This window comes from Tigriopus californicus, chromosome 5, assembly GCF_007210705.1.
Source record: "Tigriopus californicus strain San Diego chromosome 5, Tcal_SD_v2.1, whole genome shotgun sequence".
NCBI lineage: Eukaryota > Metazoa > Arthropoda > Copepoda > Harpacticoida > Harpacticidae > Tigriopus > Tigriopus californicus.
Window position 1 is genome coordinate 11,604,852 of NC_081444.1, and position 16,436 is coordinate 11,621,287.

At 41.0% G+C, this 16,436-nt stretch overlaps 1 protein-coding gene across 1 annotated transcript; it reads left to right on the top strand.

Moving 5' to 3' along the window:
* Positions 1 to 392: 392 nt before the first annotated feature.
* On the top strand, positions 393 to 4,160 carry LOC131881069 (homeobox protein Nkx-6.1-like). Its single transcript, XM_059227828.1, has 3 exons — positions 393 to 1,351; positions 2,473 to 2,753; positions 2,839 to 4,160. Exons 1-3 carry the CDS (start codon positions 856 to 858, stop codon positions 3,700 to 3,702), a joined length of 1,641 nt encoding a protein of 546 aa, XP_059083811.1. The 5' UTR covers positions 393 to 855; the 3' UTR covers positions 3,703 to 4,160.
* Positions 4,161 to 16,436: the final 12,276 nt, after the last annotated feature.

Sequence of the window (16,436 nt, forward strand, 5' to 3'; positions counted from 1 at the left end):
AAACGATGAGTCGTATATCGAGCGTCCTTAATGAGTTCATCATAACACCCTTGTCGCTCTCATTTTTCGTGTCATCACTTCTATCAAGCCGACCCACCGACAAGCCACTCTGAGAGCTCGTCCTCGTCATAAGGGTGGATGGATGGATGGATGGATGGATGACAAGACGAGGGAAGAGCTCCTCCATGATGATTCAGGATCACCGAAAGTAAGTCAGATCGTCTTCGCGCCGAGGAATCAGAAAGAACAGAACACAACAGACACTCTAAGCCAACACGAAAGAGCATTTATCGGCCCCCCTTTTACGTACGTACGTATGAACGTCCGGACGAACGTGCAAACGAGTTCAAATGTTCAAAGCCGTGGACGAAGCGCGCTCTTGTTCTGCCTCTTCTTCTATACAGTGTTTCCTTCTGTCTTTCTGTTCTTTCTTTCCGATCCTCGACGTCGTTGTCGTCCTCGTCTCGTTCTTCTCGTTCCTCTCGTTCCTCTCCGTGACTTGCGCGGGCAGTGTTCTCGCCAATTTTCGATAGCGGAAGGAAAGCACTCTTCTTGAACATCTCGGTCTCCTCTTCTTCTCCCTATGTCATCCACTTTTCTTCTATTAGTCTTCGGAGCGTTCACAAATCCTTAGAATAGAATAAGCGCCACTTAAAGTGCAAGCAGAAATCACTGACAGCTCAGTAGTGCTCGAAGGCTCGACGGAAGAGCATCATCCGGAAGGCAGTGAAGACAACACACAAAGACCTAACCAAAAGTGACAAGAGTCTGGCTTTGAGATTCGGTGCGTCGACCAACAAATAGCCCCACACCTAGGATCAACCAGATTCAATTTGACCGGAGAGCTTCAAGGTCATGACCCAAAGGTCGGCTAACTCTCCAAGTGTAGCCATTGTTCAGGAAGCAACTCCAACCATTCCGAATAGCCAAGTGTCCCGGCGTTCTGAGGACCAACACAACAAGGACAATAACATGCGTGCCTTAACCGAACATTTATCCAGTTCAAGTTCAGCCTTGGTTCATGCATCCCAGCTCTCGGACTCGTCCAATACGCCCTCATTGGGAGTACGGGATTCAAATGGAATTGTAATGTGGCATCCGCATGTCTATCAGGAACCGCCCAAGCAACCCACGCCTTTTTCCATTGATGACATTCTACAGAAGCGGAAGAACTACCTGGCTTCTCGAAGGCAAGGGGAACTCCCTGTTATGAATGCCAGCGAATCCGGCCGCATCTTTGGTGGTGAGCAGCCATCCTCAAGGATCTCCACTCCTTCGGCTATTGAAGACGATTTGGACCAACCTTTGAATTTGACGACCAAACGGGAAAATGAACCTGACATTTTGCGAGGTGAGTCTCGAGTCCTTCGACCAATGCAAATACGACACTTCGGGTTAATTGACATGTTCAATGATAGATCGACCCCCTTAATCGGGGGTCTAAATTTGCTCAAAACAAATGATCCGCACAAACAGAATGAGCCTGGCTTACTTACAAATGGTCCCAAACCAGCCTAAAACTGTCCCTGTTGAACGTGATAATAATGGTTCTTGTGAGCCAAATGTACCTCAGTCTCATGAGGAAGACGATTAGGAAAGAAGACACAATGGTTATAGTCTTCTCACGTTTGGAACATATGTGCCTAAAATTGGCAATGGCTACACCAATGATCCAAGTCAATTAAAAAATTGGACTTGATGCTCTCGTGCGTGCAAATGGTGCAGTAACGCCATTGTCTAGAGGTAATTTCGATACTTTGTCTGTCTGAGGTAGGAATTATTCATTTTAAGGGGCAGAAGGACGACGACTTGGCCCTCCCAACTAATGGGGTTCAAAAAATCAAGTCTGTTACAAAGGGGAACACATTTCTCTTCAAGTACATAGTATTTGCAGCCAAATTAGCAACCACTTTTTTGAAACAATTTCAATACTTGTGTTGCTTTAAATGCTTTTGAAGGAATTTCGCCCAGGACGCTATGAAATCTGGGCAATGACAAGTGCTCACCATTCATCCTTGGGGAGGCTAATTTATATGACTGATATGATATATTCTTTGAAAGCATTCTTTTTCAAAATGATTGCCCTTGTGGCATGGACCATAGTTACCCTTTAAACGAACGTAGATGATTCGATTGAATTGATTTTGTAAGAGGATTTACCGACTAAATTATTAGTCGGAATTTGCTTGTAGAATTTGTCAACTAGAAGAAAACACATTGCTTAGAAAACACTCGTAAGTCATCACCGGGGCAACTAAAGCTTGTCTGTCCGTTGGACACAACAAGTTTTGCGTTTGGCGACTGTCAAGAAGTCAATATTTCTCAGCCTCGGCGGATGAGTCGAAACTTGATATCCTATTAGCAAATCATGATTCATGCGCGGCCTACGTCCAAAAAGGCCACTTAACTGAAATCACTTGCCACCGACTTCATTGATCCCCCAAGAGTGTACGTGTGACATTTTGCTTCCAGATTCAATGGGCCACGCCCTCAGTTCTGCTCACAAACGCAAACGAGAATCCATTGGTTCAAGTGGTCAAAGTCCTTCAGCATCCATGTTACATCGCCTAGAGAGCTCGGGATCTCACTCGGTTTCGGACTCTGAGGAAGAGGAGCGTAAGAAGAAAAAAGTCCGAACTACATTCACTGGTAGACAAATTTTCGAACTGGAAAAAATGTTCGAGGCCAAAAAGTACCTATCTTCATCCGAGAGGTCGGAAATGGCGAAGAACCTTAATGTCACTGAGCAACAGGTACGTTGTGGTACATCCTACCATCCATCAAGAAAGAAAGGTGCTTCCATATCACATGCCTCAAATTTTCTACTCGATTTTGCAGGTCAAAATCTGGTTCCAAAACAGGAGAACCAAGTGGAAAAAGCAAGAAAACATTTCGAACGCCGAGGCTAATGAGCTGTTGAAGTCAAAGAATGCGGCCTTAAAGGCCAAAAATGCCACGTTATCATCGTCCAAATCTCAGAGCTCACCCACAACCTCAGCCTGCAATACCCAAGACGGTTGTGGTGTGGCATCAATGCTTGGGAAGCTGAATCCTTCCTCGCCAGGCTCAACGTCCTCTCAACCACGAAGGCCAGTGTCCACATCCCCGTCCACCTCGGCCCCAAGTCTCATGGACACGTTCCACTCCGCCGGAGTTCCGTTTGACCTTCAAGCAGCTCAATCTCAACTTCTGAACCTGGCTGCTCAGCGCGGGAATTTGCAAGCGGCTGCAGCTGCCAGCTTGTTGTTGTCTACTACGAGTTTCCCCGGGAAACCCTCCGAATCGTCCTCACACAGACCGTTCATGGGAAACCATCAGTCAGACTTGAGTTTTAAGTACCTAAGCTCCACGGATCAAACGTCCGACGACGACATGAAATCGCCTCTGGGGAATGAGTACTCCCAGCCCGCTACTGAGCCTGACCCTGAGGAGGCTAAGCTCGTCATTGACGACCACGACAAAAGTGAGCTCAAAGAGTCCGAATCTAATCTGGAGACTGGCGATCCGACCTCGTCGTCGAGTCCCGACTTGAAGGACGTGAAACTTCGAATGGAGGCCCAAGTTCAATTGCAATCTTTGCGGGGCGATCGAGAGCCTGAGCTCAAACCGGACCGAATCGATAACATTAATGTGATATCAGAGAACCCCGCCGACAATTCGAACGAGCATGTGATTCTGCGCTCCAAGCTCGAATCCGAATAACTTTTGGCCCTTGATGCTGCTGTCTCGTCTCGTTTTGCACATTCCACAATCCATCCCTTGATCTCATCAGAATGGAAACACTACATTGACTTTTGAACACTTACAAAAACCCTTGCAATTTGTTATTTTACGGATAACGGTGATAACTTGTGTCAACCCTTTTGAGGGCAAAGCGATCCCGTTGTTGGCACATGATCTGTTTTTAAGTGCTTTGCTTGTAGTCTGATATCGACCCTAAAACTGAGTGTCCTTTCAAAAAAACTTGTCCAGTCTGGTCAGATTGTGTGCATTTCAGATTTTCAATGCAATTTTTATACATCATCCTACTTACCCCACTGTTGTGAGATATGATGCTTGAGTTTCCCTTTCCATTTCATTTTCTTGGGAACTACTATCTTTGAAGACTTTGCGAAGAATAAAAAGTGCTTGGAGGAGCCTCTCCCAATTAAGACCAAAAATGCTGGTGGGGTTCTTCTAATCCTTGAATCCTTGACCATCCATGATTATCCAACATACATGCTGACTAATGAGTTCCCAATTACCCGAAGGATTGATTCATGATTTGGATCGGTTATATTCTTTTTAGAAGCACCACTCCGTAATTGGCTAATGGCCCCAACAGCTGTCTGAGTGAGGTATTCCAGAGCAATGTTCAAAAGTGAAATGTTCCCTCAGACTAAAACGAACGATCATGAGAAGCTCATTTCCCTTGTCCAAACATGCAATTTGAAATTCCTTCCCTAATTGTTTCTCAAAAGCTCTCTCTCTTGCCTTGTTCTTGAGGGGAAAAACAAGACTCCATTCGCCGTCCAAATCCATTAGCAGCTTCAAGCATGACATTTGTAGCCATTGTGGAACAATCTCGGGAGAGCGGATTCGCCGATGGACCCCGAGCCTTAGTCCACGTACACTAAACCAATGTCTCGGGAACCGATCCCCATCCGTTTCGTTCCTCGGCCAAAACGTAATGGATTCTTGAGATGGCTTACAAAGAAACTCCCATGACACCATAATTCGCAATGGGAAAAATTCCACCTTCCTCTGCAATCTTTGCCAGCAAGCTGACCGAGACACAGATGAATCTGTTTGTGGCCTCCCTCACCTACGCACATTACACTGGGCTGTACATTGTACATCCAATAGCTCGGTTTCCTGGCCCGCCGCTTGAGCAGAAGTCATTAGTCGAGGAGTGTTTGCGGTCAAATTTCCAAGCTCCTTCATCAAGATATTGCTCGATTGCTTTCGAGGAATCCGGACTTGATCCAATTTAAATAGTGCCACCCGTCAGCTAAACACTCGGCTATGGCTCATTGTTCCTTCAAATGGCTTTTCGTTCCAGATACTCGACTGACTACTCGAAGGGTGCAAGTACAGACTGCAGACTGAAAACGTACGGTATACTACTTTTCTCCTGTACATGAGTTGGATTTCCTTCCCAGTGTAGCTGAGCCTTGTTCCAGCAATCAGTAAAGGAAACGAACAAAGGGAAAAAGGGTAAAGCAGCCATGAAGAAACAAACATTCTTCACACATTTCAAAGTTGCACTAATGAGCCACAAAATCGAGCAAAATACTGCAGTGAACAACTCTCCTCTCGACGATGGGCCGTCAAAGGCAGCAGCCTCTCTTCCTTTCTGCCGTCTCCATTCAATCTTCTGCCTTTTCCCTCTAATAGCTATGTTCATTTACCGTTGTTGTTGTTGCTGCTGTTGTCGGTGTTGCTGCTGTTATTGTAGTAGTCGCTCTTTCCGCCCCCCGAGAACGATGACAAAGGAATAGAAATCGTTGTTCCCTCCACTGCTCAAGCTTTAATTGCCCCAGAATGCGTCAATCTTTGAAATGACAGCCTTGATATCCCACGAAGGCTGCGCCCTATGTCTGCTCTGGGTAGTTTTTTTTTATATTTCTAGAATTGCTCTCCCACCTCATTGAATGAGGAGGACAATAGCCAAATATATTTCTGGAATGACTTCTCCTCGATCTTCTCGATTCAAAGTGGACCTACTCCTCCTTTCTGGTTTTAATGATCCCAGACTCACCGTTGCTCTGTTCCAACAACTCGCCAGGGTGCAAAAAATCCTCGTATTTTCACTCGTTTTCACGCTCCCAGCCAAAACTAGATGCAGTGGCGGAATTTTGCTACTAGCTTTGAATAGTTCCAAGGACTAAAAGACTTGACATGGCGTTTAAAACGAAAGCTAAATGGCTAGAGATACGAGTCACAGTGCATTGGGCTCTCAAATATTCTGTGACCGATGAGGGAAGTGTTTGTTTATATAATTCTGGTCTCTGTGATCTAAAGAGACAGGGGTTTCGTCAGGTCATTAAACGACCCGCATTGCAGCAAACTCTCCCTCTGTGAGAATCTTGGAAAAATGGTGGTTGGGCAATTTCAGACTTCAAAGGATGTCTTCTTGGCACTTGAATGGCCAAGATCCCACAAAAATCATCACTACAAACGGGTCCATTTAACACAGCAATGACGGAGCAATCTGAAAAGTAACCAAATGTCCGTAAATATCCAATGCCAATGCAAGATATGATCTATTAAGTCATGAATCATGCGGACATTTGACCTAGGGTCAATATCAACAATCGAATTATACTCGCATAAGAATCGACTAAAATCCTTGCCTCAGGGAGTTTTTGCCATATTTTTTCACTCATAATGATGTAAGTACTAAAGTATTTCATTTGGCATGATTGCAAAATAAAAATGTTAGACATATAAAAGAGAATCTAACTCGGAATGCAAATATTTTCTTTCATCGACAAATAGATGAGATAATTGATTATATTTAACTTGAAAATTCCAAGGCAGTACATTTCAACCGTCTATTTGAAGTTCCATGTATGTGGCCTTTGGGTCCACATCCCGTTAAGTCTTCAATGTTCTTGTCAAATTTAACTGCGGCAGTGCTTGGTTGCGCATGTGTGAACATATCCATTGCTCGTGGTCCTGAAATGGAACATTCACATACTCCTCTCTAGGTGATTATGAGCCGATTCATTTGTGGAGAAACACTTAACTCCCCATTCTCTTTCCTCTCTTTCTCTCTGTCTCTGTCTCTCCAAAGCTGAGTCATCATCCTGCCTGCCATACTTCCATACCCACGACGAGGTCCATGGTTCTCTCAGCCTCTCATCATAGATAGCTTCCTACTTCTTCTGGCCTCTCCTTCTCGGTTCCTCCCGCTCCACTCCTTAATACACAATTAATAGCCTCACTCTACCAATACGTACGTACGCGCAGTAGGGAAGACATGACGAGGGTTGTCGAGGACAACCCCGGTGAGGAGGGCGACAAGACATATCCCAAGTGGAAGCCCATGTTGCTGTCTCTTCTTTGTTAGCAGTTCGCTTCATCTCCCAAATCCCTTGGCTAGTCAATCCCTAAACTTCCAATTGGGATCACTGTAACTTTCCAGGCTTATGTGCAGAAGAATTTGTCTGCATCATTATGCACTCAAAAGACTTAGGAGTCCCCAAGATTTTGCTCATATCCATTTGCTCTTAGTACATCAGCGTTGTATCGACTCTTCTAATTTAGAAAGGCTAGGATTTATTTTTACAGTGCTGTTCATGTTGCCTTCCTGATTCCTCCTGTTCCTCTCTCATTCTCCACTTAATTTCCCATTTGGCTCCGTTCCCTGCTTCATTCTCTTTCTATCATCTTCTGCCTCCTCTTTTTCCTCCTTCTCTTCTGGCTGTTCCCCATTTCCGCGTCCGCTCCTCTCTATTGACAGGGGTCGCTCGTTTCGTTCACTAGTGCATAGTTCGCATCCCTGCTTTGTCGTCGGCAATTTCGCCGTAATAGTGGTCGGCAACGAGGATTTCCACGATTTCCACCTAGAAGGAACAAGCTGCTGAATCCATGGCATCAGCACTAACTATGACTTAACCACTACGATCACTGATGTCAGACATGGGAGGGAACCGTGTTTGGAACTAGAATCATCCATTTCCAACTGAAAATCATAACCTGCCTAAAGACGAGGAGGCGTGATGTAGTGATTAGGGCAGCCACGTAACTCGTGAGAGGTTCACGGTTCGAGTCTCCTCCCTGACGTATCTCGGGGACACTTTCATAAGTTAACAAGACCCTCAAACGGAGAACCAATCTAATAGTGAAAATGATGTTGCCCTTTTGAAAATGGATACGAACGATGTGATAGCTGGCTTCGTTAGCCAGGCGAGAGTCAATCCTTCAGCCTTAGCACATTATTATAATGCATATTGTAAATATGTAACAGTACACACAATACGTGTGTGTTTTACTTGCGTGTAAATATACTGCCCATGAGCTAGTGATATATAATATACGTGTGTGAGCATTGACTATGAAAGTTTGGTGCTGAGACTAAAGAATTGGTTATATAAAAAAAAAGGGAGCCAAATTTATACTCAACTTGAATGCCTTCGTGGCTTGTTTTCTAATTGAACTAATCTTGCAATCGTTTTTCTCTCTAAAAGGTGACTTGCCTAAAATGGGTTCAAAAATGGATTTTTCTTCAACATCGTTGTTTCATCAAGCCTTGGCATGGCAATTTTAGAAAGGAGGAACTGCAGATGCAACCACATGCTTTCAGTTCCATTGAATCACCCCCCGGTCTATCCAGCGGTTTCCCTGAATGCTAGCTAACAACGAGAAGGATCAAAATCGTCATCATAGGAGAAATGAAAAGGCTTTAGGATACATGAAACAAAACCTGTTACTTAATCCTACCCTTCATTTGGGAACATGCTTAGATGCATAGAATTACTTTTTGTGTGCTTGTCAAAGCGAAGAAGAATCTATTAATGAGGATCTTGACCTTTCCAGCGATCCAATGGAATCGATCGAGAAAAATGATATGGTTTATATGAGATGGTTCTCCTTGTTTGCCATTTTGGACAAAGTTTGTTCAGAGCATATAAGGTCATATCTTTTCATCAAGCAGAAAAACAATGACGATTTCCAAAATGATGAAATATCAGCTTTTTTTTCAAAATAATTATCAATTTCATTTGGAATATCTCAAGTGAAAAGCGCCTACGATTCAACGCCCTAGATTAAAATGTTAGTGAAGGGCTTTGATCCTTCTTTGATTGAAATCAAGCATCAGCTTTGCCAGGGACTTCTAGAGATATGGACTGCGAACGGCAGCAAAATTTTCCTTTCTCCTTAACACTTCAGTTTATTCCAAATGAGCACTTTGTTCGACCACAAGATCTTGTTGAATATAGGAACTTGGCCAAGTTTGGGCCCTAAACTATGCTTAGGGAACTCAGGAGATGTGTCCAAAGTTATGTTGCTCAACACTACATAAAATTCGAATTTTCGGCCTGCTCTTGGTCAGCTACATAAGATTTGGACAACATAACTTTGAAACGAACTACTTTACAAGTAAATAATATAAAAATGACTTCCTTTCAACTGAGGAGGTCTAAATTTCATATTTCATTGCTTTAATTCGAAAAGTGATTCAGAGACGTTATGACCAATTAGGCGGGAAGGTGGTTCACAGTCCATATTTCTAGAAATTCGTGGCTTCATTCAGCTTGTTTCAGTACTTTCTTTGACGATTCTATATATAAGATAACACACTGTTGAGTTTTGAACGCGGCATAGAGCGTTTCTTGAGCATGCCCTAAAGTGGCAGTTTCATTTTTTTGGCATGACCAAAAATTTTATGAACGTACATTACAAAGAAATTCACAACACTTTTACTGGAGAGTTAAAGCAAAATATACTAGATACATAGAAAATTGTTATATATAGCTGGTTTCTTGGTGCAAGAATCTAGATATGCATAAATGTAACCCAGGTCTACAACCCTAGCGTAATTCACTAAGAAAACCAAGCTTTTTGAGGAAGCAACATGTCATTATTTCATCATTTTACATTGGCCAATGATTGTCATCCCATCTCAGCGTTAAAGTTAAATAAATTGTTTTTGGACATGAAGTTGCATCAATGTTTGGACGAGATATTGAAAGTTGATTGGAAGCCTAGACTGTGATTTTTCGAAGTGTTCGAATATGTTTTGTAGTTTTGTTAACTAACTGATTACCCTTCCACTAAAAATAACTCAAAAGCTCCATCATTAGATACTGGATTCAAAATTGATATGTTTTTTCCTCAATATTTTTACATCATACAATATGAGTGACAAGAAAGAAACAGGGAACGTGAATTCATTTAACAGAAAATGGGTTATTCAATAAAAAGGGGTTTTGTTGAATGGAAATTCATTCAAGCTTTCAGGGCTTGAGACTAAAGCTGTGCATCGGTTTTTCTTTGTCATTGGGCGAAGGCAGATCCAATTCGAACTTTCAGATAAGATGTATTGATGCTAACTCATTTTCGAAACCGATGAGGTGTTGGCAATTACACGCTTGGGAAATGAGCTTGAATTACAAGAAAATAATAAGGGTTCGAGTCATATGAGGTTACTTATTAGGTAATCAGTCTGGAAAATCAAATTATAGTACCTTAAAGAAATATCAAATTCAGTAAAGAAGGTTGTAGAGTCGAAAAGTAAATTAGGATGTTCGGCCAAATGGTCTATTTTTAATTAAAAAAAAATATAATGTCAAATATATGTATTGAACTGAAAATGTACATATTTGTTCTGTTTGGTTATTCAGTTACTTTGGTGCTTATATGAGGCGGAAAATGGTTAGTTATTATTGCTTTTATGAACTAATTTCCCATTTGTTTAGTATACATTATCTTGCCTTTCCATAAAGGCCAAATGACATGTAAATAAGACTCAAGCTTCAAACTCTCAAGCTCAGATTTATATCATGATGCCCCCTAACTTTAAGTCATGACCTGTGGAATAGATGAATGGTTTCAAAAAAAGAACATTGTCAGATAATCTAGGACATTAGTGCGCAGATGACGACCAAAGAAAAGTGCAAATTTTATTTGCATTGGCGTTAAATAAGGGCTAATACAAGCACTTTAGCTATTTATCATGAGTTTTAACAATTGGTTATTGCTAAATACTACAATTCCACAGTTGCCCTTACGGAACTGTAAAAAAGGACCCGGGATCTTCGAAAATATCTCTCTTCCCAATGGTGATCGATTTTGCGTGTTTGCTTGTTTGTAGAGGAGCCACAGATGGATAAAATGCTAGAATTTTTTTTAACCCCGTCAAACTCATTATCGTTAGGTAAAAAGATAACCCAATTGAATAAACCAATATCTTACGTGAAACGAGTCCAGATGGCTATTATATTACTTCAGAAATTCAAGGACATTTGGTTTGAGAACTCTTCAGCCAGTTAATCCTTGGGCCTGATGTTTTTTTCCTATCGCCCAGAGTACGATACAAATATATATCAAATTGGGGTTGATTCTCAATCGCTATTGAAGAAGCATGTCTTGGTCAAGGTATCTTTTGGCCAAAATAATCAGCTCGAATATGTGAAAATGTACTTTTGAAAATTGCAATGTCCGCACAATTTGAATTTCGCGCTACTCCCTTATTTTGAAGTAGTCAAATAACCTCGAGAATTGATATAACGCCTCCAATTCCCAACCGGACTAATTAAGATAGATATAATCTTGATCATTGATTCATCCACATGCTGTGAAATAGCCATTCTTCGCAGGAAAAGCCATTGTGCAATCAAGATTTTGGAATTGTGTTACAAAAATCCGTGATCATCATTATCCACGATATTTTACGCTTCGCTGTTTAGTAAATGTCATCTTTTGGCAGGTCTATCTGGAGATGGAACATACTTTGGTAACATCCTTGAAAAACGATGAATGAGTTCCAATCATCGCTCAGAAATTTTATGATCCTTAATTAACGACCACACAGAAATTTAGAACCTAAAACCAGAGTTCGTTCATCAATCTGTTATCGTTCATCTCCATACTCAAAAGTAAATTGTTTCAGAATTCAAACCAGCTGAAAGCCACAAATACTGGTTACAGCTCTTGGAACAATTCGTATTGATATGTTTCATGTTGACGATGAGATCTGGATGCAAAGACCATGTGCTTGTACTCTCCGAAATGTCGACTTTGTTTGGCTTGTCACTCCCTATTCAGAATGACAAAAGAACCTTTGAAGAAATTTGGCGCACGCCAAAAGAACGATCGGACAAGGGACGGACAGAATTTATCAACAGAAACACTTGACAGTTGGACTCACATCGAACCACGCCTCCCCCCAAGAAACTTTCCCACGAACACGGTAAGACTACCATGGCACTTAAGGCCAACATGAGGAACAATTCCAACCACATGTTGACGTCACAGACCTTCTTGGAGGTCGTTAGGCTTCGTTGTTTGAGAATCAAGGTACAGATTGTATTGCATTTTGCGCAAAAAAAAAGAATCGTTCTCAAAAAAATTTTGGAGATTACTTTACCCAATAGAAACCCACCTTTTAAAGACAAAAAGAGATGTTAGAATTTGTGTCGATTTATTTTCAAATCTATCCCAATACCGTTTTTCTTTTTTTTTATTTTCGAATTTGAAATACGGTTTCCATTTTACTCATCAATCAAAAGTCTTAAGATTAAATCTCGACTGTAACCTATAGGAACATTAGCATTTGCGCTTGCTAATAGGAGGAGTCCTGTTAGAGCTACGTGTACATCAGTACTTGGAACTTAGCACTTGGCGATTGAAACTTTTGTGTTGACGGTTGTAAATTTAATTGATATCAATATATGAGATTGAGAGATCCATAAATTTAATACAAAGCAAACAACTTTCACATTCAGGGTTCAAGTTGCCCTTTTCACACAAAACGGGCCATGACAAGCCGTGTGGTATAGCATATTAGGGAATCGGCACGCTGTAAGTGGGCATTGTGAGATATAGGGTTTCTGGCAACCTCGCGGGTATTGGCATGATTTTATCTCCTTTCGACACATTGATGCCTTAACATTCAGAATGCCTATATTAATACAACGAACCATCCAACGAGATGAAGTTGGTCTCGTTTTACTATTCATGTAGTATTTTTTTCAGTGTTAAAATACAGCACTGCATTTTTTCTTATGAAAGAACAACGGTACAAATTGACGGAAATTGGGTTCATAATTCTAGTTGGAATGTTCAGTATTATTTGGAATAAGGTAGCCACAAACAAACAACTAGCTTTTTGAAGCAACAGATACTTTTTTGTTACCTTTGATACACCTGCCACGTAATTTTTCTAAAAATGGTAAATACGCCTTATTCAACAGGAAGACAAGACTACAAATAACGTGTAAGTATCTAGCTCTGTCGCCATTGCTCAGGATCATCTTTGTAGAAAATATTCGATTATTGTAATCATAACTACTTTCGAAGTAAAAGAAGTCGCACACTTAAACCCCATTGCCAAAAATCTTCAAATTACTTTCCACACCAAAGCTGTCTTCGTTTAAAACTGATGATACATATCTTGGAGCTTTAGGCACTGGCATCGCCACTGAAATACGCTCGTAGGATATTGCAATTTCAATACAAAAGGACCAATTAAGAGCTTCGTTTCTTGAGACTGAAAAGGCATATTACCGGTTCTGGTTATTGGTGTCAGTCATGTGTAATCCTTCAATAGATGACTTTGATAAAGATACTAACATATTTCTCTCTATTAAGCACTTGTATCCTGTGACAAAACGTGGTATTTATCATATGCCTTGAAACGTCTTGATCAACACGGCGTGGTTGGGTTCTTATGTTGGAAAAAAATCCGTAATTATTCTAATCTAGAGGAAATGCAGTAAATCTTGAGCTGTATCTTGTATTAACCAAATGAAGGAAAGGAAATCAAAGAAAAATTGTTGTGCGGCACCCTTATTTTCGACTTTTGTGGAGGGATAATTTAGACCAACATCACAGCCCTTTCACACCATGATCCACTTGAATTTTCAACTATTGAGTGAATTGCGCTAAAAAACTAATACCTAAGCTCAATATTAGAATACTGCTTACTTCACCAAGACGGCAAATTGAAAAGAATGAAAAATTCAGTCTATGCGTGGCACAGGTTGGCTTCGATGATTGACTAAATTCTCCCTCCTCAAAATGGCCAAAATCATGGTGCCGCACTACGATCTCCTTCAAATTTTATATACATCAGAGAGCTAATAAAGACAAAATCTCACACTAACAAATGTGATATGAAGTGGGGTAAATAACGAGTCCTTGGGACTACTGTGCAATATGGTACGTTGGTTGGTCTGAACGTAGGGGTAGATTGAACTGCCTTGTTCTGACTTCTGCTTGGCAAGAAAGCTGATGATTCGTGCTAGAGGTTGCATGAAGAACCCACACTTTCCGACGAATTTTGTCTCGAGTTGCCCAAACAGTGGAAGTTTATGTAGACAGAAATAAAGACAAATTCAAATGCTAATACAGCACTGACTTGAAAACATCAAATGGAGTTATAAGTTTCAAACTCAGCGGTAGTGGTTTGCCAAATGACAGGATAGGTACATTAATCGGTTCAGTATATAAATACAATTCAGTCAAAGAATTTCCAATGCTCCCATAATCTGTCTTCGTGAAAATCATTTATTTGAGTGACAGTATTTTAAGAGAGCATGATCATTGTCTTATCTTCAGATTGCTGCATCTGTGCCTAGTATTGGTTGATATTTCCATTTTGATATCACAAATGTATTATTATGAATCATGATGAGTTTTGCTAAGAAGCGTATTTTCCAGCAGGAACCCAGAGCTACACTAGATTATCTCTTTCAAGGCTCAAATAGATAGTTGGACCCATTGGAACGGATTATTACAACCCAATCAACCAAGGGGGAAATGGTTATGTTCCTTAACAATAGGATACTGTGTCATGTATTCTTGGGACCAATGATGACAAGACCTTACAACTCAATATTCTTCATTGGATCATTGGACACCAAGTGCTTTTTTCTTCTTTTGGTTCCATAATGGCTAATATGCCAATGAGTTCCAGCCCAAGTGCACAAATACTAGGAACACAATAAGAAGCTACCGAGCGATTTCATACTCTGCATGCATTCCAGACGGTAATTTATTCTTTCTTTGAACAACCACTCATTTTATATCCATTCATCATCGACTCGTTTGTGGTGATCTACTCTGACATTAACTTCTCCTTCATGTGTTCCAACAACCAACCAATCAACTAGGCAAGCAAGCAAGCAAGCAAGCGAGCAAGCCATAATAGCGTGCTCCACAGTACTGTACATACTGTCGTAGATCCATGAAACCGAGCCGGTTCTCCGAATTGCGGTAGTGCCATTTGCATGACTCGAGCTAAATTCTAATGCATGTGGCTTCTTGCTAGTACTCAGGTCCGCTGTTAATAGCAAAGCAAGCATGGAACAACAAGTTAATGCCATAGACCACTATGCACAACTTCAACAGCAACAACGACACTTGTGCACGACTTTGATGTAAAGAAGGATTAGCGCTCTTGGTACGTAAGTAGGTAAGTCCAAGACGATGGTCTACAAGAAAGAGCCGAAGGAGAGCATGCATGAATGGTGGACGAGCTAGGAAACCTGGCTTGGCACAACAAATGCTTTTCGATGTTAATTATGCAAAACAAGAATCCACCGAGACAGTCGGAATGGGCTAAACCGTAGAACCGTAAAACATACAGATTATGATTGGTTTGTTTTTAGGTATTTGCTAATGTGAAGAAAAATGAAATGCGTTGACATTACCCAGCTTAAACCAGATACAATTTGTGTAGAGTTCGTTCAACAATCCCGATGGAGGTCAATAGCGCTTTTGTTATTCAGTACAAAATAAAACAACTTTACCTTACCCGGAAGACCCTGTGAGCAACAATCCTCCAAGTATCCATTAAATAGAATTGTAGTCAACCTCTAAGGGTTCAGAGAGAGATCAAAGTCAAGAGGAGTCTACAGAACATATCACATTCGTGCATTTTCTAGCATTTTCAGCCTGTTCCAGTTCTTGTTATAGAGGGCACCAGCTAATTAGTGCCAATAATGGTCCATGCGGTGGGAAGAATTCTAGGAAGAAAAAGTTGACAAGTGCTATTAAGAGAGAAGTGGTCTGTTACTAAATGGTATGAAATAAAGACAGGCTTTAACGTAATTAACCGTTCCTCATAATAGTATGAGCTCAAAAGAATCACTCAAATAAAAGTGGTTATCTAGCGCCATTTCTAAAAGGATATTCTTTCATTCGAGGACCCTGGAAATCCACGGAAAGTGACAATGCTTCGTGTCATTTGTAGACTATATTTGATACTTCATCTTGAAGGACTGAGTATGAAATGCCTTTGAAAGAAATGATAGCGTATCAAACCATCAAACTAGTCAGTTTAATAGATCAGAGAGACTTTTTGACAAAGTCAGCTCTACCTTGAAAAGTTTTGTTCATTGCCGTCAAATTTTATGGCGTCTTCGCCCAAAAATGCCAGAGGTTCGGTGATTTTGTGTCACCAACATCTCGAAAATGGAGATTAAAAAGCGTTCCTAACCGTAGATGAAAGCTTGGGAACATAATAGAAGGAACACGTTATAATATTTCATTATCTTTTGACAGGATAATCACTGTTAGGAAATTTTAAAAAACACTGACCATCCGTTGTAATTCTTCACTTTAGGTCGAATTGAAACCCCAATTATTTTGATACAGTATTTGATTTTCAATCGTTGAAAATGTACCACCCAGACTTCTGACTTCTCGCTTCACTCTTCCGCTCAAGTTTTGGGCCTTTCAAATGAGCTATGCCTTGATCCATTGCGCGATTCTACTAGTTTGTG